The sequence below is a fragment of the Seriola lalandi genome, unplaced genomic scaffold, assembly GCF_002814215.2.
Source record: "Seriola lalandi dorsalis isolate HSWRI2012SDOR001 ecotype SW California unplaced genomic scaffold, Sedor1 jcf7180002054955, whole genome shotgun sequence".
In the NCBI taxonomy this organism is placed as follows: Eukaryota; Metazoa; Chordata; class Actinopteri; order Carangiformes; family Carangidae; genus Seriola; species Seriola lalandi.
Genome location: NW_019525506.1, coordinates 194,391 through 215,023, shown reverse-complemented (window position 1 = coordinate 215,023; position 20,633 = coordinate 194,391). Strand labels below are relative to the sequence as shown.

Sequence of the window (20,633 nt, the reverse complement as noted above, 5' to 3'; positions counted from 1 at the left end):
CACACACACACACACACACACACACACACACACACACACACACACACACACACACACACACACACAGCTCACTGACACTGATATCGCTGACATGGCGCACAGTCTCGTCCATTGCTCTTGTTTTTATTTTACTTCATTTAAATTGCTTCGTAAAGTGTCCGTAAATGAAATCTAAGGTTGAAGCAGATGTGAAAGAATCTAACCTGTGTGTGTTTCTCGTCTCTTACACGCTGCTGTTTCCTCAGACGTCGCTGACCAGCTTTCCGCAGCACTAACAACTAACAGACGTCGGTAGGTGTCGAGGTTTTGGCGGCTGTCCTCCGTCCTTCAGTTCAGTCTGTAAAACAAGGATTTTGTCATGAGGTGATTTTCAAATTCAGATAGTGAGAAGAATTGTTAATTTTAAAGAGATTACAGTGAGTGTCTGAATGTGCTGCTGCTGCTGTTGGGTCAGCAACAGTGCATGAAATCAAAAGTGTGAGAGTGAACACAGGAGCGGGGCCCATGTGTTCATTAACTGAAGGACTGCTGCGTCTGTTGTGTACAAACCCTGAACGTGTTGTAACTGTGCACCTGTATGAAGGAAGGTCGTGTGCTTGTTGTGTCGTCCAGGTGATGAGTCTGGTGTCGGGCTTCGGTCCTCTGATCACTGCGGGGATTTTCTCAGCCACTCTGTCCTCGGCTCTGGCCTCGTTGGTCAGTGCGCCCAAAGTCTTCCAGGTCAGAAACCAGCGAGTTTTATGTTATTGTGTTTTTACAGGTAACTAACGTCAACCACTCTACACACAGAAAAAAGAGACTCCTCATTAATAACTACAAACTGAATGCCACCACCATAAATACTCAGGTCAGGAAATAACTTTCAGGCGACAAGAATCCTTGAAGTGTTCAGAAAAATCTTCCAAGAAAACTGGGCGGACTTCATCCACTGAAAGCTCCAGAACAGCTACAGATGGACTTTGTATTGATCGTTTTTCCAAATAAGTAAATCATTTAAAGGAAGGTAAGTAAAAAGTTATGATTTGACAAAAAAATAAAAACGTAACCCAAGCTCCGCTCATTAGCTTTTTTCTTTCACATTGTCAACTGAGCAAATTATATCCAATGATCAAGACCATAACATGTAGCTGAAAGCACTGGAAGAAACTATTAAGTGGACTGTGAGTCAAACTACAACTTCTAAGATCAGAGAATAAAACTGAACAGTCTGCATTATGTTAGATTCAAATCTGGACCATTTAGAATCAACTGTAGTACTACACAGGCCTGTGTTTTCATCCTGAGTCCGATCCAACCCGATCCAACCCGATCCAACCCGATCCAACCCATTTCCAGCCCGATCCAGCCCGATCCAACCCGATCCAACCCGATCAAACCCGATCCAACCCGATCCAACCCATTTCCAGCCCGATCCAACCCGATCCAACCCATTTCCAGCCCGATCCAACCCGATCCAGCAAAGCGTTTTAATGACAGATTTCTCTCTCTGAACAACTGAATTAATACATTTTCAACTTCAGAAACTGAATGAATAAATGAGTTAATGAATGAATGAATGAATGATATCTCTAATTCTAGGCTCTGTGTAAAGACAACATCTATCCAGGGCTGGGTGTCTTTGCAAAGGGTTATGGGAAGAACAACGAGCCTCTCCGTGGTTACGTCCTGACCTTCTGCATTGGCCTGGCGTTCATCCTCATTGGTAGGCGGCTGTACGCATCACTACTGCTCCATCTTCACACAGACTTTACATTTTACAGTTAAACCTTCAATTTAAAAGTCTTACTTAGTCTAAATGTCCAACTCCTTAATAAGAAATGAAACAAACAACTGGTCTTGAATCTTGACTCTTTCTGTTGCTGCCTGCTAGCCGAGTTGAACATCATCGCTCCCATCATCTCCAACTTCTTCCTGGCCTCCTACGCTCTCATCAACTTCTCCGTCTTCCACGCGTCTCTTGCCAACTCTCCAGGTAAACTCTGTCCTCAGAGGTGGGGAGCTCCATTACCTCCACTCTTGATTGAGTCTTGATGTATGACAATTTCATATTAACCTTCGATTGTCGTAGTTTCCTTCTCTTCTTCCTTCTCTTGGGTTCTAGCGGCATTATACTTGACTCTGTCTTTTGTGGTTTTAAAAAGGTTTGAAGCTTATTAAAGTTACAAATTTACAACTTCATCCTATCTGGAAATCATTTCTTGAAGTAAATAGAAAGTTGAAATTTCACATTTACATTCAGGACTTCTGTTTCAAGTCTTGAAACTCTTTCGAAGTTGCCTTTGTCTCCAGTCTGCCTAGACTCTCACATGTAACTATCTTAAATAAAACACAAGAGGAAATCTCTACACTTCCCCATAAAGTGACACAAGTATAAAAGAAGTTCAAAGAAATAAGTAAAAGATGACTTGATGCCTTCTGAAAGTGCCTTGTTTTCAGAGTATGATAACACTTGCATGTATGTTGAAGTTTACCAGCAATGTTTCATGTCTATGTTGTAAAATAAAACTTAATTAGGAGCAAATGGTAATTAGTAAATATTTGCGTATCTCAAACTCTGGTTATCCTCATTGATTTTGTCCAGTTTACAAACTGTTATTTCTTCATGGTCTGTAAATATTTGTTGTGATGTGTCGTCATCCTGCTCTGCTTTAGTTTCATTCTCCTCTCTCACCACAGGGTGGCGCCCCAGCTTCAAATACTACAACATGTGGGTGTCTCTTGCGGGGGCGATCCTGTGCTGCGTGGTGATGTTTGTCATCAACTGGTGGGCGGCGCTGGTCACTCTGCTCATCGTCCTGGCTCTCTACATCTACGTCAGCTACAAGAAACCTGGTAAGATCCATAAACCAACAGCAAAGTGCCCTAAACTGCAGTTCCTCTAATGGCCACTAGATGCTGGATGCCTTGAAAAATCACAGTTTTGACGTTTGTGCTGTTTTCCCTGCAGATGTGAACTGGGGTTCGTCCACTCAGGCTCTGATCTACAACCAGGCTCTGACTCACTGTCTGAACCTCACCGGAGTCGAGGACCACGTCAAAAACTTCAGGTCGGCTCGTTGGTTGGATTTCAGACGTAGCGGTGTTAAGTTTTTTAAAACTCACACCCCTGAGGCTTAAACCTGAACACACTGATGCTGGTTTCGTTTCAGAATAAAAGTGTCCAGCTGAGATCTTCCTGTAGAGACATTATGGAAGCTTTGGAGGGTTTTCAACATTAATAGATGACCTTGCAAACAGCAGTGAACCACAGCTTATTCAGTTATTGGATCAACATTTGAAACAGTTTCAGAAAATCAGTCGTTGTGAACTTGATTTATAAAGTTTAAGGAACTGAATAACTTCCGTGTTTCCAGGCCGCAGTGTTTGGTGCTGACTGGTTATCCCAACTCTCGTCCCGCGCTGCTTCAACTGGTTCATTCTTTCACCAAGAACATCGGCCTCATGGTCTGCGGTCACGTCAAGACCGTACGTACAGATGACCGTCGCTGCGCTGCATTTCACGACCTCGTCTCTCTGTCTCTGACCTGTGACCTCTGACCTGTGTCCCCGCTCCGCTCCAGGTGTCTCGTCGGCCGAACTTTAAGGAGTTGTTCCAGGACCACGCCCGCTCTCAGCGCTGGCTCAATGAAAAACGCATCAAGGCCTTTTACACTCCGGTGTTCTCCGACAACCTGAGACACGGGACGCAGTTCCTCCTGCAGGTAGAAACACACGGTCAACACTTTAACTCTCACATATCTTTTCCTCTGCCGCTGCTTTGTGGATCAGGTGGATTGATTATTGAAAACATCCCAGAGTGAGAGTAATAGCATTACATTTCCTGCTGAAACTCTATTAATCTCTCCTTAAACATCCTTTATTTTCCACCATGTTCTCTGTTCTTTTCATCATCTGACTTTGCTTACAAATAATTTCCTCCTCATTTCATGTAATAAACCGTCCAAATTAAAGTCCCAAATAACTGCACAGTATCATGTCCCAGCTCTGTCACATCTGTGTCCTCTGATCTTCAGTCAGTTGGTTTGGGTCGTCTGAAGCCCAATACGCTGGTCATGGGTTTCAAGAACAACTGGAGTGACGGAGACATGAGAGACGTGGAGCTTTACATCAACACTATACAGTAAGGGTGGATGCGTCTTTATAAAAGAGACACTATTTACAATATGTTTTACATTCGTGTTCTCGTGTTCAGGCCCATAAAGTACCTGGTTTTACCTGTTTACGTTCATCAGGTAATTTACTGCCCTCTTGTGGCGGCAGCAGGGAGGGCAGTGAGAATATTCCTGCAGAGCGCCACAGCACTGAGTCCTAAAACCCAGAAACTGATTAGCATTTTAACACTCCCGGTTTCCTCGTCTGGGTCTAAGGTCTGTGGTTCAAACACGAGCTCGAGACTTTTCTACGTTTAATTCTACGACATAAAATACGTCGGTCCTGATTTTTTTTATGCTTTTAATTATCTTCAAAAAGATGGTTGATAACAAGTGTCTAATGGAGGCAACATTGAGGAAAGGTTGTCAGGGACGTTGTAATATAATATGTAATTTATATATACATATATCAAATTACCATCATGAAATATATGTACATACATCTAACAAAAAATATCAAACTTGTTAAAAATTTGAACAATTTCATATATTTACATAAAAGTCATGAAAATATGAATGTTTAAGTATTAATGCTTCTAATGTAGATTATGATGTAGATTATGATGTACTGTATATCCACCAATATAAGTTGATTTAATGTATAAACAGTAAATACAAAAGAAAGAATCTGTAAAATTAATAAAAACACTATTTTCTTTCATAAACGTTTTTTATTTATTTATATTAGAAGTTATAAAGCTGATGTTGTTTTAATAAACTCACATTTAGAAATAAAAAATATATCCTTAACCATCTTCATATATCCAGAGGATGTATATATGTGATAATAATATACGTTTTATATATATATATATATATATATATATATATGTTATCTACAGACGTGACTCACTGCAGGAGCGACATGTTTTAACTCAGTTGTGTTTTATTGGCAGCGACGCCTTCGACCTGCAGTTTGGAGTTGTGATCCTCCGACTGCAGGAAGGACTGGACGTCTCTCACATCCATGGACAAGGTGCGTCTGTCTCTTTCTGCACATCCATCAGTCCGTCTGCGTATAGTGGTATCTGTATTAACTGTGTCTGTCTCTGTGTGTCTCTCTGTGTGTCTCTGTGTGTGTCTCTGTGTGTCTCTGTGTGTCTCTGTGTGTGTCTCTGTGTGTCTCTGTGTGTCTCTGTGTGTCTCTGTGTGTCTCTGTGTGTCTCTGTGTCTGTCTCTGTGTGTCTCTGTGTGTCTCTGTGTGTCTCTGTGTGTCTCTGTGTGTGTCTCTGTGTGTGTCTCTGTGTGTCTCTGTGTGTCTCTGTGTGTCCCTGTGTGTCTCTGTGTGTCCCTGTGTGTCCCTGTGTGTCTCTGTGTGTGTCCCTGTGTGTCCCTGTGTGTCTCTGTGTGTCCCTGTGTGTCCCTGTGTGTCCCTGTGTGTGTCTCTGTGTGCCTGTCTTTGTGTGTGTCCCTGTGTGTCTCTGTGTGTCCCTGTGTGTCTCTGTGTGTGTCCCTGTCTGTCTCTGTGTGTCCCTGTGTGTCCCTGTCTGTCTCTGTGTGTCCCTGTGTGTCCCTGTGTGTCCCTGTGTGTCCCTGTGTGTGTCTCTGTGTGTGTCCCTGTGTGTGTCTCTGTGTGTGTCTCTGTGTGTGTCCCTGTGTGTCCCCACAGACGAGCTGCTGTCGTCCCATGAGAAGCCACCGGTCGGCAGCAAGGACGTGGTGATTTCTGTCAGTCTGGCCAAAGACTCGGACTCGGACTCCTGTCCTTCAAAGACCACCAGCAGTCAGAGCAGCCCGCTGATCATGAGAGGTAACAACTTATTTATTGATAACCGCCATCCACTGTCTGAAACAGGGGAAACTGTAACTGTGTGTTTCTGATCGGCCTCCGCCTGCAGTGCAAGTGCTTCTTTAACCTCGTGTCGTATCATGTGACCGTCTGTGTTGTCGTCTGCTCCAGAGACCAAGTCTCCTCTGAGCCTGACCGACCAGCGTCTGCTGGAGTCCAGCCAGCAGTTCAAGAGGAAACAGGGCAAAGGAACCATAGACGTCTGGTGGCTGTTTGATGACGGAGGTCAGTTCAGATGCCGTGAAGAAGAAACCAAACTGAAAACCTGTGAACCTTCTTTCTCCAGAGCACAAGCATGAACACTTTATCAGCGTGTGTGTGTGTGTGTGTGTGTGTGTGTGTGTGTGTGTGTGTGTAGGTCTGACTCTGCTGATCCCCTACCTGCTGACCAACAGGAGTAAATGGGGCGACTGCAGGATCCGCGTCTTCATCGGCGGAAAGATCAATCGCATCGACCACGACCGCCGAGTGTGAGGCGACAGCTGTTTCTCAAAAAGCTTCTGCTCGACACTAATAAACAAGCTGCAGTTTTTCTCTGTACTCTGACTGAAGCAAACGGAGGGGGGGGGGGTCTGAAGTTGTACGTCTGCTCTCTACGTGTCTTTGATGCTGTTGTCGTCCCTCTGTCCCGTCAGGATGGCCACGCTGCTCAGCAGGTTCAGGATCGACTTCTCTGACATCAACGTCCTCGGAGACATCAACACCAAACCCAAGAAACACAAGTACGAGCGCCACTCGCCCCCAGTGTCAAACAACATACAGCTGACTGAAGACAAAATTTATCAAATTCATAAGAAATGATTCGGATCTGCCCCAAAATGTAAAGAGCTCTTCCCCATCTGTCGACCACGTTCAGGGCAGATGGCTTCAGGACCTTCCTGCTGACGAATAAACAGACATGGGTGAAAATAATAATAATAACAACAACAACAATAATAAACTGGTGTACGACCTGTTTTGCAGTAAGCTGAGTTTTAAGGAGCTGATCGAGCCGTACAGGCTGAAGGAAGACGACATGGAGCAGGAGGCGGCGGAGAGGCTGAAGGCCCAGGAGCCGTGGAGGATCACCGACAACGAGCTGGAGCTCTACAAGGCCAAGGTCAGAACCTGCAGCCCACCTTAACTCAGCTGCCGTGTGAGAGTCATGTTCGACAAGCAGACGTGTGTGTGTGTGTGTGTGTGTGTCAACTCGCTGTGTGTGTGTGTGTGTGTGACTTTCAGACCAACCGTCAGATCAGACTGAACGAGCTGCTGAAGGAACACTCCAGCAACGCCAAGCTCATCGTCATGTAAGAAACACTGACCGAGCAGTTTATCTCCACTCTTCTTAATGTAATCAAAGTGATAATGATGGAAACTCACAGCTAGAAACACAAACACAGTTGGACACTTACTGTAAATAATAATAAAAATAATATTTATATATTTCATCAGCTATAAAAGTCGGTTTCTCTTGATGTTTCGTCGACTCCTGAGCAGCAATATGAATGAACTGTACCGTCGTTTTCCTCCTCCTCGTCTTCTCTACCTGCAAATGCAGCCGTCACTGAAACTGAATCTATAGACTGATACGGAATCAATAGACTGATACTGAATCTATAGACTGATACGGAATCAATAGACTGATACTGATCACCTCCTCCTCTCTGTGCGCAGGAGCATGCCTCTGGCCAGGAAGGGCACCGTGTCGAGCGCTCTCTACATGTGCTGGATGGAAACTCTGTCCAAAGACCTCCCACCTCTGCTGCTGGTCCGAGGAAACCACCAGAGTGTCCTCACCTTTTACTCCTAACACACACACACACACACACACACACACACACACACACACATTAGTATCATGCTTAAAGTTTAGTGTCACAGATTGACAGATGTGAAACTCTCCTGCTGTGAAAAGAAAAAGTGTTGAAGTCTAATTCTGTTTCCATTCAGATTAATTGGAGTAAATGTGTCGCTCCTCATTCACAAATTAATCAATCAACATCTGGACGTCTGTTTCTTTTCTCCTCAGCAGTAACAGGCTGTATGTTCTGTGTGTTTTACTACAGTAAATATTAACTTATTATGTCCAAGTTTATTTATCATGGTAAAAATCATGATTCCAGAGTGTGTGTTGTTTTACAGGTGACGTGTGATGATGAAGGAGTTATTTGTTTTCACTGGGTTTCAAGAAGCGAAGCACTGATAACATTATTTTGTACATATTTTATTAAAATATTAACTAAACCACACGTGTCTGTCGAGCTTGTGTCTCAGCAGCTTTTTTAAATTGTTTATGGATCATCACTTTCTATGTTTTCTCATTTAGTTTCTTTAAAATACAGTTTTTTAACAGGTGATTTACAGAATCATCAGTATTTTATTTGTGTTATTCTCTGTGTCTTCAGTTGTTTAATCACTACAATCACGTGGAACCACACTGGTGTGGCTGTTTCCAGATAAACTGTTATTCTGCTCTTTATGAACACAGAACGGAAGAAACAGTGAAAGTAGAAATGCTGCAAGCTGCATTCAACAACAGCAGACAGAATAGAAAGTGTTGCATTTGGAGTCTCCATAGGATTTTTTTTGTTGTAGTTTTTTAAACTATTTTTATCAACAAAAGTAATGTGCAACAGCAGCTGAATTACACTCTAGAATACCTTTCACAGATTATACAATAAATACAAAACAACTAGTGCAAAAGATTATAGAAATATGTGCTAAAAAATAAACAAATTCATATATAAAGTTATTAAATTATTAACATTTAGGAGGAATGTGGAATCTGTCTAACAATATAATTATATTAATAATTATATATATTATAAATATAATTTGGATTTGTTATGTTGCTGTAAATCACCTAAATATTCCTATAAATCGTTTCAAAAGTTAAGCAGAAATATTAAAGAGTTACAGAATAGATGTATTAACTGAATTTTTAATTTCAAGCTGTTTTGGTGTCAAATACTGGGAACGTTTTCTTCTCTTTTTGTGATTCTTCTTCTTTTGTTTGTTTTTTTTAAACATTGTGCAACGATAACTTAAATGAGTAAATGAGAAAAGACAAAAAAATATATATATTTTTGTTGAAAGTTTCGGAAACCCGTTCGCGTGAGGAGCACTTGAAGGCAGCACAGTTCTGGTTGAGCGTCGTCGCTGCTCTTGAACGCAGCTCGTCACGTTTTCTTCAACATAACAGACCAACTGCGACCCGGAGTCAGCACGGACCGGAAGTCAGGTGAGACTTTAATAATATTTCACCTGAAGCTGCTGCTTAAATCTTCTGCTTTCATCGTGTTTAAAGTCTCGGACAGACGCTGAAGTTTCTCCCGGGTCGTGTCGTCACTTCTGGGTCAGTCAGAAAACGTGAGACCCGGTTCTGAGGACTTTAAAAAAAACCCTTTAACGAGTCAGTCCTGCGCAGTTTACTGTCGGCAGAGACACAGGTGACAGGTTTGTCTCCAGGTGTGACTGCTCCAACTGTAACCACCTGCAGCTACAGTGACCACTGACCGGCTGTTTCACCTGTCTGCTCGGCCTGGTTACCGACACGGTGACTGCTAACACACCGCCACGTTACTCTGTACGGAAAGCTGCAGGACTCATACTTCATCATGACGGGAAGGTTAAAGCGAAACACACGTGTTTCCCAAGGTGTTTTATGCAAGTTGCGTTTTGTAACAGTGTGTGATTTGATAGGCAGAGCCTTAGAGTGATTGACAGTTGTATGCACCAATCAGAGGGAGGGATCCTCCCCCCAGGGAGACGCAATATAAAGGCACCGAGTAAATTACAGTGGTACTCAGATACTTTAATTAAATAAAAGTACTAATACCACACTGTAAAAATACTCCAGTACACGTTAAAGGCATGAATTGAAAATGTTATAATATATATATATATGTTGTAAATAAAAGTGTGTAAGTAAATGTACTTTAAGTATCAAAAGTAAAAGTTCTCTGCAGAAAAATGTCCCATGTGAGTGTTATAATATTATTATATGTAGATTATTAGATTATTATTACTAATGCATTCATGTCCAAACAGGATTTTACTGTTGCACTTGGTTGGTTAACTGTTTTATATAAGGCTGAAACTAAAGATAAGAATTTTTTTCTCTGCTGATGATTTTTTGTTTGATGTTGAAAATAGTGAGAAATGCACATCAGCGTTACCCAGAGTGACACGTTCAAGTGTCTTGTTTTGTCAACAGTTGGTTTTGTAGTTTTAATTGTTAAGCTAATTACAAGAAACATGCAGCAAATCCTCACATTTGAGAAGCAGGAGGCATGAAATGTTGAGCTTTTTTTTTTTTTTTTTTATGAATAATGGCTTTAAACAATTGTCAAAATAGTGGCCAATTAAAGTCAATTGCTATCAGTCAGCTGTACTTATATAAACTGTTGAGCACAGGTACAAACACGAGCACACCTTTGATTTCTGAAATCAGAAATTGCCACATTCATGGCCATAACCGTGATTTTAAAAAAAATAGTGAGGTCATAAATTGAAGTTGCTCCCACACCTGTGTTTGTCTGATCGTATGTTACCACCAGGTTCATTCTCGTGCAGGCGGTCACAATGACGAGCCTCCAGCTGAGTGCGGAGGAGGAGATGGTGGAGAGGTTCCTGGATGCTGCAGCCAGAGGAGATCTGCCCCAGGTGTCCACGCTGCTGTCCCAGGTCCCTTCGCTCCTCAACCAGATGGGGTACAGCGGCTGGACGGCGCTGATGCTCGCTGCTCGCAATGGACACTATGATGTGGTGAAGACACTGGTATCACATGGGTACATGCATTTTTTTTTTTTGTACATAACATGGGCAAACACAGAGCTACATTTCTGCTTAATTTGTAATGAACATTTTTTTTAAATCAATCTTTCAAGACATCAGTATGTGAGTTATAAGATGGACTTGGTTAGAGTAATACTTTAAAGCTGCATTAATCAGTTTCAGCCACTAGGGGCAGAAGAACTCCAACACAAGCGGACAGACATGCAGCGCTGTAAATGTAAATAATGGAAGTGAATGTAAAATAAAAATAAGCTAATTAGGCAAAAGAAATAGGCAAGAAATACAGGCTGAAGAGGCTTTACCAGAAAATGTATAGTTTTACTACGGGCTAAACCAGGAACTGAAAGCCTAAAGCGATGGGCTGAAAGAGGCTGAGACTAGGAGTTAAAAAGTTCTGTGGAGCTGCAGAGTTGGTGATAAATTTCTTTATATATTACATAAAGTGATTTGTTCAGTTTGAATATAAAAAAAATATTGGAGGCAGTTTGAATAATGAAAATCTAAAACCACATACAAAGGGAAAATGGTGAAGATTAACCCCAGAGTTCATTGTCTTCCCCCGTTTTTGAAACAAAACCTAACACCTGAAACCTCTAACCTCTTTTCCGTCTTCCGTCTTCAAGTTGTGACAAGTTCTCAGTGAACAGTTCGTCACAGACCGCCTTCGATATCGCCAAGTTCTGGGGCCACAGGCACATCTCCAACCTGCTGGGCCGGACTGACGACGGCTGCCAGCGAATCCTGCCGGGCTCTGACCTCAGCCAGCAGGAAAACTACTTCAGCAGAGAGACGCTGGATCGACTGAGCGGTAAGAGGACAGACAAGGTGTGGCTGGAGGCCAAACAGAGCGACCCCGACACAGTCTACCTCCTGTTCTCCAACCTCAGCCCCATGGTCAGCAGCTCCCAGGAGGACGGCAGCACAGGGGTACGTGGCATAAAAAGTCATAGAATAGTAAGACACGAATCGAATGCTAGCATGCCTAAATCGGTCGTCTTGGAGACGTTGCCTTACACCCCCAAAGTACTGTATCATCAGCATAAAGGAGCAGGCTTGTATTTGTGATTGATGAGGAATTTATTAACAAAAGCGTCAAAAGAGAGTTGTAGTTTCACCACCGAACAGAACAGGAAGCTAAATAACAGAAGTGTGGAGATGTTGTTGGCCTGCAGCCAGCAGCTCGTCGGGAGCGACGTGGTTGCTCAGTCTGACTGTGATTCTGACCCAAACAGGGCGACACCAAGCTGTGTCGCTTCAGATACGACGCAGTGAAAGACCTTCTCCAGAAACCCGCCACTGTGCTCGTCTTCCTCGGAGTGGAGAGGAGGAAAAACCCCTCCTCCACCACCAGCTCCTCCCCTCCGACGGAGGAGGGTGTTCAGGAGCCTCCAGCTTGGTTTGCCATCAGCACAGATGAAGACGCAGCTGAGCTTCTTAAACGCTGCAGAGAGAAGAACTGCTCCTTCCCAAAGACGCCCAACAGAGACCTGCTGAAATTCAACGAGGACGAGGCCGGTGAGGAAGATTCAGGATTCTCTTTGTTGTTATTGTTCATTTGTCGTCATTTATACAAACAAACGCAGAGCTACTTTTTTAACATCACTCTCTCTCTTCTATCTCAACCAGAACAACTGATTTGATATAACTTCCATATTTTATAACTAACTTCGTCCCCCTCTCTTGCCCCTGCAGGAGTGGTGGCCCAGGCTCGGTCGGTGTTGGCCTGGCACAGCCGCTACAGCTTCTGTCCGACATGTGGCAGCAGCACCAAGCTGGAGGAGGGAGGCTACAAGAGGAGCTGCCTGAACGCCGACTGCAGGAGCCTGCAGGGGGTTCACAACACCTGCTACCCACGAGTCGGTACGAAGCGCCACCCACCTTCTGTTCCCCGCCTGCTCCTGATCAAGGCTGTTAACGCTGAGTGGAGATACCTGCAGGTTGTTAGCTGTGTTTAAAAACCAGGCGGTTTGTAGGTCGATTGTAGGTTTTAGTTCAGTTTCTACCTAAATAATGCTAAAACAATTAGCCAATCAACCGATTATTTGACAGATAGTTAATCAATTAGTCATCAATCAGCAGAGCTGTAACACGTAAATGTAAATCAACTTAAAGGTCCTTAATTATATCATATAAAAATAGATATCCATGTGTAGTGTGATTATAGATCAGCTCTAGCTTCTATATTAATACTGTGAAAGTATCAAAGCCTCAGTCCACAGAGAAATGCACACAGCCTGTATTCAGAAACTGAGCCTTAAAACCAGCCGTCAGCACTTCTGCAACTTTGTGATGTCACAACAAAGCAGTCACCAAGCCCCGCCCACCTGGACCCTCCATCCAAACCTTGCTGGATTCTTGGATCACACAGAAAATATGTTGCATGGTTTTTGGTGCTTAAAACCACAAATATATCTTCTTATTCAAATCTTCTTCAAATAAAACAAAGAAGAAGAAAATATGGAGCTCTAATTGATCTTAAAGGAAAACTTTTAATTCAAAATTTTTTGTGTGTAAATACAGCTTCTCTGGCCTCCGTGTGTTTTCAGATCCTGTCGTCATCATGCTGGTGATCCACCCTGATGGAAACCAGTGTTTACTGGGAAGGAAGAAGATGTTCCCAGCTGGCATGTTCTCCTGTCTGGCTGGATTCATAGAGCCTGGTAACACACACACACGCACGCACACACACACACTTTGTGTAGTGAACGTCACACACTCACGTGACCTCCTCTGCCCTCGTGTTCCTGCAGGGGAGACGGTGGAGGAGGCGGTGAGGCGGGAGGTGGAGGAGGAGAGCGGCGTGAAGGTCGGACCGGTCCAGTACGTCTCCTGCCAGCCCTGGCCGATGCCGTCCAACCTCATGATTGGCTGCCTCGCCGTCGCCATATCGACCGACATCAGAGTGGACGAGAATGAGATTGAGGAGGCTCGCTGGTTCCCACGGCAACAGGTACAACCATAACAAATTCTGCTATCAGCGCAACTACCACTGATGATAGTTTCAGTATTACTGACACTGATGACAATCATTAAAATGATAATTAGAGCTTGAAGCTTCATAACTGACCGGAGATTTCAGCTGTATCTCATGGTCTTCATCAGTGCATGGTGTTGACTCAGGTTGTCATGGAGATGGTTGAGTTGAAATCAATGAGTTGCTTTACAAACAGTAATAATGACAATTTGATGTAAAATGCTAAAATAATATTAACATGAGTAAAACATATTGGTTTAATAAATAGTGTATTATTTTAAATGCAATTTAAAAATTTTAATCATTTATAATGATTAACATTAAATGAAGAAAAAATTAAACCATTAAAATCACAAATTATTTTCTTTGCTTGTCCAGTTGTATGATCAGATATAAATGCTTTGATGAGAGCATTGTGTGTCTGTATTAAAGTGTCAGTGGATGGAGAACAGGTTTCACATCAGATGTTTACTGACCAGCTGTTTTCATGTGAACACATCTGTATGAAAACGTTTAGGTGATCGACTCCTTGTTCAGAGGAGCCCGTCCCGCCTTCACCATCCCTCCCAGACAGACCATCGCCCACCAGCTGATCAGACACTGGATCGGCATGAACTCTAACCTCTAACCTCCGGCCTGTGACCCTTGACCTCCGGACGGTCTAATGGTTCTTACTGTTAAATGACTCATTTGAACGCACTGCCTGTATGTGCAAGAGACAGTCTGTGCAGTTCAAGGCAAAGACGAAGGCGAATGAAATGAGAAAGTTCTCAAACACTCAAACACAAAGCAGCAGTCACTCGAGTTCTCGGGTTTGAAGTCGGGAACTTGCCGTGTGACGATGGATCAAATAAAAACCGGTGAACACGATGTTTGTCATGATACCAGACAAATACAGAGAGCTGTCGTCCACAAACAGCAGCAGCCTGTTTGTTGCAGGAACACACCACAGACAGATATCATGTAACACGAGCAACAGTTTATTGTCCAAGCCTCATTCCAATCGTGTCAAAACTAACATGGAAAAAAAATAAACACTTGGCCGTAAGTCAGCTCTGTTGTTTTTCTTCAAGTTCTCATAAAGCAGCTACACTGTGACATTCAACAACTCCCTATTACTGCTATAGTAGGGAATAGTTATACTACACGTCTAGTAAATAAGAGTTTAAACAGTATTCAAGACGACTGATTGACTGTAAGACCAGAACTAGAATTACTGCCTCATCTGTGTGTCAGGTAGTTTGACTTTGAAGGAATTTCATAAGAGGGATCACCTATGTTTTATCTTGTTAATTAGCATATGGATTGTTGCGATATGGCCAAAAACATGTTTTGTGAGGTCACAGTGACCTCAACGCCTCCTCTCCTCTGATTGGCTCACCGACCTGTTGTTACTAGAGCTGCAGAGAGAAGCCTGAGAGAGGAGAGGTAAAACTACACTGAGATGGTTTCTGGTTCTTAAAACCACAAATACATCTTTTTATGGATCAACACTTAAAAAATAAAACACAGCAGAAGAAGAAAATATTGGACCTTTTAAGTTGCCTAATATTTGTGATTCTCCTTGTTTATGGCAACATTATGACAAACATGTTGATGAAGTAAATAAAGCCTATGCATGCTAACACGATAAAAAATACATACTTAACATGAGCATGTTGACATGCAATCTGCATACATTATAGATATATCACTCGGCTCTAGTCCACTTTATGCAAGATGCCATGATAGTCAAGCTAACGAGCTAGCATCCAACATTATCTTAGCATTAACACACCAACAACATGCTAACTGCAGGCTTGTTAGCATCCTATTCTATCGTCCTACGCTAAGCAAAACTGAGTCTGATCAGACTGACAGTGAGTCCAGATAAATACAAAGACACTTTTAGAGGCTGTTAATGAATGTTAACAGCCACAAGAGGTCGCTAGCGTAGCTACAGCCTCTTGATTCTATTTTTCTAATGATGTCGATGACCTAGCATGCAACACTGGCTCTGTCTACATCTGGAATTTTTGCAGCAAAGCAGCTGCTTGCTATGTATTCAGTCTCACACATCAGATAAGTGGAGTCTGTCTGTCCAGTCACTGTTTCAACACCAGTTTTCCCCAGAAATGAAGAGTTCATCAGATACTCTGCCTCACAGGTCATCTGATTAACACTGCCACTGTCTGCGTTGGCCCTGAATTCACTAAAAGAATGTTTCACGGTGTTCTGATGTAACTTGCGAGAAAGGTCATGCTGCCTGGTCCTTTCCTCTTTACGAGGAAACCGACCGTCTGTTTCATGCACCTGATGCAGCAGAGCAGCGTCGGCCTGTTGCCTCTCCTCAGATACGACCCCTCCCTCAGGATGATGGCAGTTCACAGCGTAGTCAGGATGGAAGGACTGGAGCTGGCGCTCCTTGGTTAGCGCAGCCTCAGAGACGTACTCCGTGTCCAGCCCGAAGGTGGACAGTTTGACGATGAAGTGACTGAGTGGCGGCAGAGAGGTGTCGTCATGCAGGTCGGAGTTTGGTCCGACCATGATGATGCCTTTCTCTCCGAGTACGTCCGTCACCTGGAAGTCTTTGATATCCAGGATGTTTCTCTCTGCATATATCTGTTCAAGAGAATAAATGATGGGATTTTAAAACCTATTTGTGGATAAAAGAGTTTTACTGATGGTGGTGGTGAAAGTGCAACTGACTGATGTACTGGTGTCATTAAACACATGGTGCATGACTCAGTGCGACACAGCACCCAACAAAGACACCAAATCTGTCACACGAAATGTTCTATTCAATTCAACGATGCATAAATAAACATGGCACAGACATCATCAACATCAAACACCTTCGATGGGGAGATGAGACAAACAGAACAATGCTGAGACAATCCAAACTCAAGGACCATTTTTTAGCATTTTCAAGAGCTTTCAGCTGCGTCTCACACTGATGAAGTCCATGTGATACAGTTAACAGCTCTGGAAAAAAGCTATTAAGTGACTTTGAGTTGGAATTTTAAAGTCCAGGAGGAAACTTACAAACACAAGAAGTTTTTTTATTATTCTGCTTTCTACATGTTTTCTAAATGTAAAGCAATATAAAGATATATATTAATTAACGCCTCATTAGTGGGATGAATTAAATCTGTTGGGAACATAACCACTAAAAACAATCCATATCATGCAAGGTTGAAAAATAATATTAAGTCATTATTATAATTCACTCCAGAAATGACCCAAAACAGTACACTGTAATAGTCTTTTTTTTTTTTTTATATATATATAAACTGATTTGTTCAAGAATTTTCTTGAAACAAAGTGTAATTTTCTTTATTTTAGAGTTTCATCTGTCTTGATGTGAAATACTGAGACTCAGTTGTAGAAGGCTCCGGACAGAAGAGACTCTGCTCTGGGGAAAACATGTCTCGAAGGCCGAGTGTGAGACTCAGCATTGAGCGGAGGGACCCCTGACATGCAGGTAAATTACAGTAAGAACCCAGATGTGAAAACTGTGAAAATCAGATCACCTGGTGGTTCGGGTCCATCAGCCACTGGCCCGTCGTGCTGTCCTGAGGGCTGGAGATGAGCGGGAAGAAGTACGACTTGTACCTGCAAAGTACAGATGAATTTCAATGTGACAAAAAGGGAGAGAAAGGACCGTTTTTCTGGGGATATTTCTGATCTGATGAGGGGGCTCGATGGAACGAAACACAAAATGTGTTAGACAACCACATGAAAGAAGAGCAGGTGAATTCCTGTGATGTGTGTGTGGGAGAGTGTGTGTGTGTGAGAGAGTGTGTGTGTGTGTGTGTGTGTGTGAGTGTGTGTGTGTGTGTGTGTGTGTGTGTGTGTGTGTGTGTGAGTGAGTGTGTGAGTGTGTGAGAGTGTGTGTGTGTGTGTGTGAGAGAGAGTGTGTGTTGACTCACACAGTCCTGGACAGGATGCTGATGACTAACACAGTGACAGCCAGCAGCAGCAGCAGAGGAGTGGCTGTCGCCACCACTGGAACCTCATCTGAGGAGGAAACAGTGGAGATAACATCACACCTGCAGGTGATGTTACACTTACATCTGATTCATTTCTGCACCCATGTTAATTATTCATGCTAGTTCTTTATTTTGCGTTGACCGGTGACTGAAGGTATAGAGATCACCTCAGGTCAGAAATCATTTTCCAGACCAACATCCACAATCATAATAAAATTAAAATTATAAAAGGTTAAATGTCCTGTTGTCAAAACAAAAAGGAAATACTTTTTTTAAAATATTTGTTTACGAGATAATCTGGCAACTCTTTACTTTACGCCCCTTATTTAGCATTTATAAGCAGCATATTATCAACAGTTAATAACTTCTACTATGAAGACATTTTATTACAGTTTTGTTTTACTACATTTTTATTCATTAATTGTTTTTACAGCAGGTGGAGGAATTATAGTTGTTGACAAATACATAAAATAACACTTATAATTTATTATTACATTAGAGTCTGTTATAAACCTTTTGTTAAATGTTTACTTACTACTTATTAATACTAAATGGTGGGATTATTATATTTTCTTAGGTGATATTTCATCTCATTCACTAGACGTATCTGTTGGTTTGATATTTAGATATTATGAGATGATACTCCAGAGCAGTTAGAGAAACTCACCAAAATCTGTTGTGACGGAGAGGTCGTAGATGGAAAAATTGTCAGCCAATAGGAAAAGAGAATACTCAGTGTGAGGTTTCAGGTTGGGAAAGGTGTGCTGCCTTTGGTCCGGCCACAGAGTCACAGCTCCAACAGTCTCTGTATCTACAGATACAGTAGAAAAACTTAAAAAACTACAACTTTTGAAACATTTTCTCTGGGTTAATTCTCCAGGTTAAATCAGAGACTAATGTGGCGAAACATTTCAGAAGAAAACTCCGTTCACCTACTTTGTCTCTCTGACTTTTTCCTCAGTATCACACTGTATCTGTTCACTCTGAGTCCAGACTTCCTCTGCCACGCCCACTCAACTGTCACCAGTGTTTTGGTCACCTTAACGAACTCCAGGTCGACGGCCGCCATCAGAGCTGAGAAAACACCAGAGAATATAATGATATCCAGTCAGACATCTCTGTAGATGATGTTCATGTTCACATCATGTTATTCATGATTCAATTAAAAAGAGTTCTGTTCATTAAAACGCTGCAGTACTCAGATATTTCAGTGGTATCCATAATGGATGTGAGTTAATTAAAGGAGCAGTTCACCCTTGTTACAAAGATACTATATTTTTTCACTTCACAGCAGATAGTTTTGGTTTTATTTGTATATTGACATATATAAGTCTAGCCTATACAAGTATATACATTTATGTATATATGCTTATATTGTAAACAGATGTTACATAAATATATATCCATCCCAACAATGAGTTGATATTATAAACAGTGCGGTCCAAAAAGTTTGAGACCACTTTCCCAGAATGTGAAATTATACATGAAAAACATATATAAACATATAGAATTTTTAACACGTATGTTGTTTTAATAAACTTGTCTTAATGAATTAAAAATATAATGTTAACACATCACTTTTACATAGAAAACATGCCTTCTATGTAAAATTTTTTTCACAGATATTTTCAATATATATATGTAGAGGCAATTTTGCTCTAAGGTGAGGAAAGCAGACAACAATGAGTCTGTCAAGATTCAAAGATTTATTACTGAACAATATGTCAAATTAAAATGAACCACCCAACGATCAACACAATGATCATAAGCAGAGACAAGGATCAAGGATACTATTTGGCCAAATAGGGTGCAGCGTCTTTCAACCACAACGGTATCAAGAGTCAAGACACCCTCCAATCTCAAACTTGGCTCTTTTATACAGTCACTATTATGTACACACTTCAACTTTCATCCAGGGTACAAAGTATGTTTATCTTGCTTAATCATTAAGTGTACATTATTTGCGGAGATCTGTTCATACAGTGTGTTTACCTCCGTGCTGCAGACTGGCAGGCAGAGACCGAGGGGATCCACACTGCTGCTTGTAGACGGGGAACACACTGATCATGTAAGAGTCATCAGGGTCGACATCTGTAAACACACCACACAGTGTTAGCACATGCTGTAAATACTGAAGAGGGAAAGAGGCTTTCACTGTTTCACTGGAGATACATCTTGAATTAGCCTCTTTGTCTTGCAGCTGTTTCAGAGTAAAAGCCTAGCTGCTAATAATCACATTTCTCCTATGGGAGGCTTTTACTGTGAAGCAGCTGCAGAAAGTTTCTTTTTTTTGGCACTTGCAGCTGCAGCAGCTTCCCACAGAAACTCAACAGAAAAACAGGAGTTGATGATAACCAGATGACTTTCATCACTTTCTAGATGGTGTAAGATAACAGAGGAAATCAGAGGGGGAAACATTTTGAGGTGTAAAACAGCACACGGCTCAAAGCTTCATGTTAAATTACCAAAAACAGTTGCTCACTGTAGTTTTCAGCCAATAAAAAAAAGAGGAAATAGTGCATTTGTTGGGGACTACTTTCAACAGGATTAATCTACATGTTGCTTTAGTGAGGGCGGGGTGTGTAAGTCAAAATAAACCACAGTGTGCGTGTTCAAAGATGCGGGAACATATCAGTCAGTGACACAGTGTGACTCACTGATGTGTGTTAATATTGAAAATCAGCAAAATCTAATCTAATTCTTGATCTAAAGTTTGGTAAGTCCTGACCTTTTAACTTAAAGCTCCTCCAGTGTAAAGGTCTGTGTCCATGTGTAGTGTGATTATAGATCGGCTCTAGCTTCTATATTAATACTGTGAAAGTATCAAAGCCTCAGTCCACAGAGAAATGCACACAGCCTGTATTCAGAAACTGAGCCTTAAAACCAGCCGTCAGGACTTCTGGAACTTTGTGATGTCACAACAAAGCAGTCACCAAGCCCCGCCCACCTGGACCCACCATCCAAACCTT

At 42.1% G+C, this 20,633-nt stretch overlaps 3 protein-coding genes across 5 annotated transcripts in view; 2 read left to right on the top strand and 1 right to left on the bottom strand.

Moving 5' to 3' along the window:
• The window catches only part of slc12a2l (solute carrier family 12 member 2-like), a 16,275-nt gene extending 8,109 nt beyond the window's left edge, over positions 1-8,166 (top strand). The window contains exons 11-26 of the mRNA XM_023394992.2: positions 613-720; positions 1,579-1,702; positions 1,871-1,972; positions 2,677-2,832; positions 2,948-3,047; positions 3,354-3,465; positions 3,561-3,701; positions 4,014-4,120; positions 5,048-5,127; positions 5,761-5,901; positions 6,052-6,165; positions 6,299-6,410; positions 6,576-6,662; positions 6,904-7,039; positions 7,162-7,229; positions 7,597-8,166. Coding sequence (XP_023250760.1) covers positions 613-720; positions 1,579-1,702; positions 1,871-1,972; positions 2,677-2,832; positions 2,948-3,047; positions 3,354-3,465; positions 3,561-3,701; positions 4,014-4,120; positions 5,048-5,127; positions 5,761-5,901; positions 6,052-6,165; positions 6,299-6,410; positions 6,576-6,662; positions 6,904-7,039; positions 7,162-7,229; positions 7,597-7,732 — 1,824 coding nt within the window. The 3' untranslated portion in view covers positions 7,733-8,166. The remainder of the gene's footprint in view (positions 1-612; positions 721-1,578; positions 1,703-1,870; positions 1,973-2,676; positions 2,833-2,947; positions 3,048-3,353; positions 3,466-3,560; positions 3,702-4,013; positions 4,121-5,047; positions 5,128-5,760; positions 5,902-6,051; positions 6,166-6,298; positions 6,411-6,575; positions 6,663-6,903; positions 7,040-7,161; positions 7,230-7,596) is intronic.
• An 865-nt stretch (positions 8,167-9,031) lies between these two features.
• On the top strand, positions 9,032-14,745 carry nudt12 (nudix (nucleoside diphosphate linked moiety X)-type motif 12). 3 transcript variants are annotated; one of them, XM_023394999.2, is made up of 8 exons: positions 9,032-9,163; positions 10,498-10,712; positions 11,343-11,646; positions 11,952-12,234; positions 12,412-12,579; positions 13,266-13,379; positions 13,470-13,669; positions 14,211-14,745. In XM_023394999.2, exons 2-8 carry the CDS (start codon positions 10,507-10,509, stop codon positions 14,319-14,321), a joined length of 1,386 nt encoding a protein of 461 aa, XP_023250767.1. In that variant the 5' UTR covers positions 9,032-9,163; positions 10,498-10,506; the 3' UTR covers positions 14,322-14,745. The 3 variants fall into 3 exon arrangements, with proteins under 3 accessions (XP_023250767.1, XP_023250766.1, XP_087026765.1); XM_023394998.2 differs by having other exon boundaries at positions 9,043-9,163; positions 10,482-10,712; XM_087170639.1 differs by lacking the exon at positions 9,032-9,163 and adding an exon at positions 9,442-9,579 and having other exon boundaries at positions 10,482-10,712.
• The window catches only part of LOC111645686 (interleukin-6 receptor subunit beta), an 11,058-nt gene continuing 5,077 nt past the window's right edge, over positions 14,653-20,633 (bottom strand). Inside the window, exons 9-15 of the mRNA XM_087170653.1 lie at positions 19,966-20,039; positions 19,657-19,882; positions 18,601-18,738; positions 18,332-18,475; positions 17,605-17,692; positions 17,206-17,287; positions 14,653-16,294 (exon numbers count right to left, since the gene is read on the bottom strand). Of these exons, the coding sequence (XP_087026779.1) occupies positions 15,671-16,294; positions 17,206-17,287; positions 17,605-17,692; positions 18,332-18,475; positions 18,601-18,738; positions 19,657-19,882; positions 19,966-20,039 (1,376 nt within the window). The 3' untranslated portion in view covers positions 14,653-15,670. The remainder of the gene's footprint in view (positions 16,295-17,205; positions 17,288-17,604; positions 17,693-18,331; positions 18,476-18,600; positions 18,739-19,656; positions 19,883-19,965; positions 20,040-20,633) is intronic.

Coding starts and splice junctions, on each gene's coding strand:
- nudt12 (XM_023394999.2), top strand. CDS start 10,507: ATGACGAGCCTCCAGCTGAGTGCGGAGGAGGAGATGGTGGAGAGGTTC. Junction 10,713..11,342: donor AAGACACTGGTATCACATGG/GTACATGCATTT, acceptor TCCGTCTTCAAG/TTGTGACAAGTTCTCAGTGA. Junction 12,580..13,265: donor CACCTGCTACCCACGAGTCG/GTACGAAGCGCC, acceptor GTGTGTTTTCAG/ATCCTGTCGTCATCATGCTG.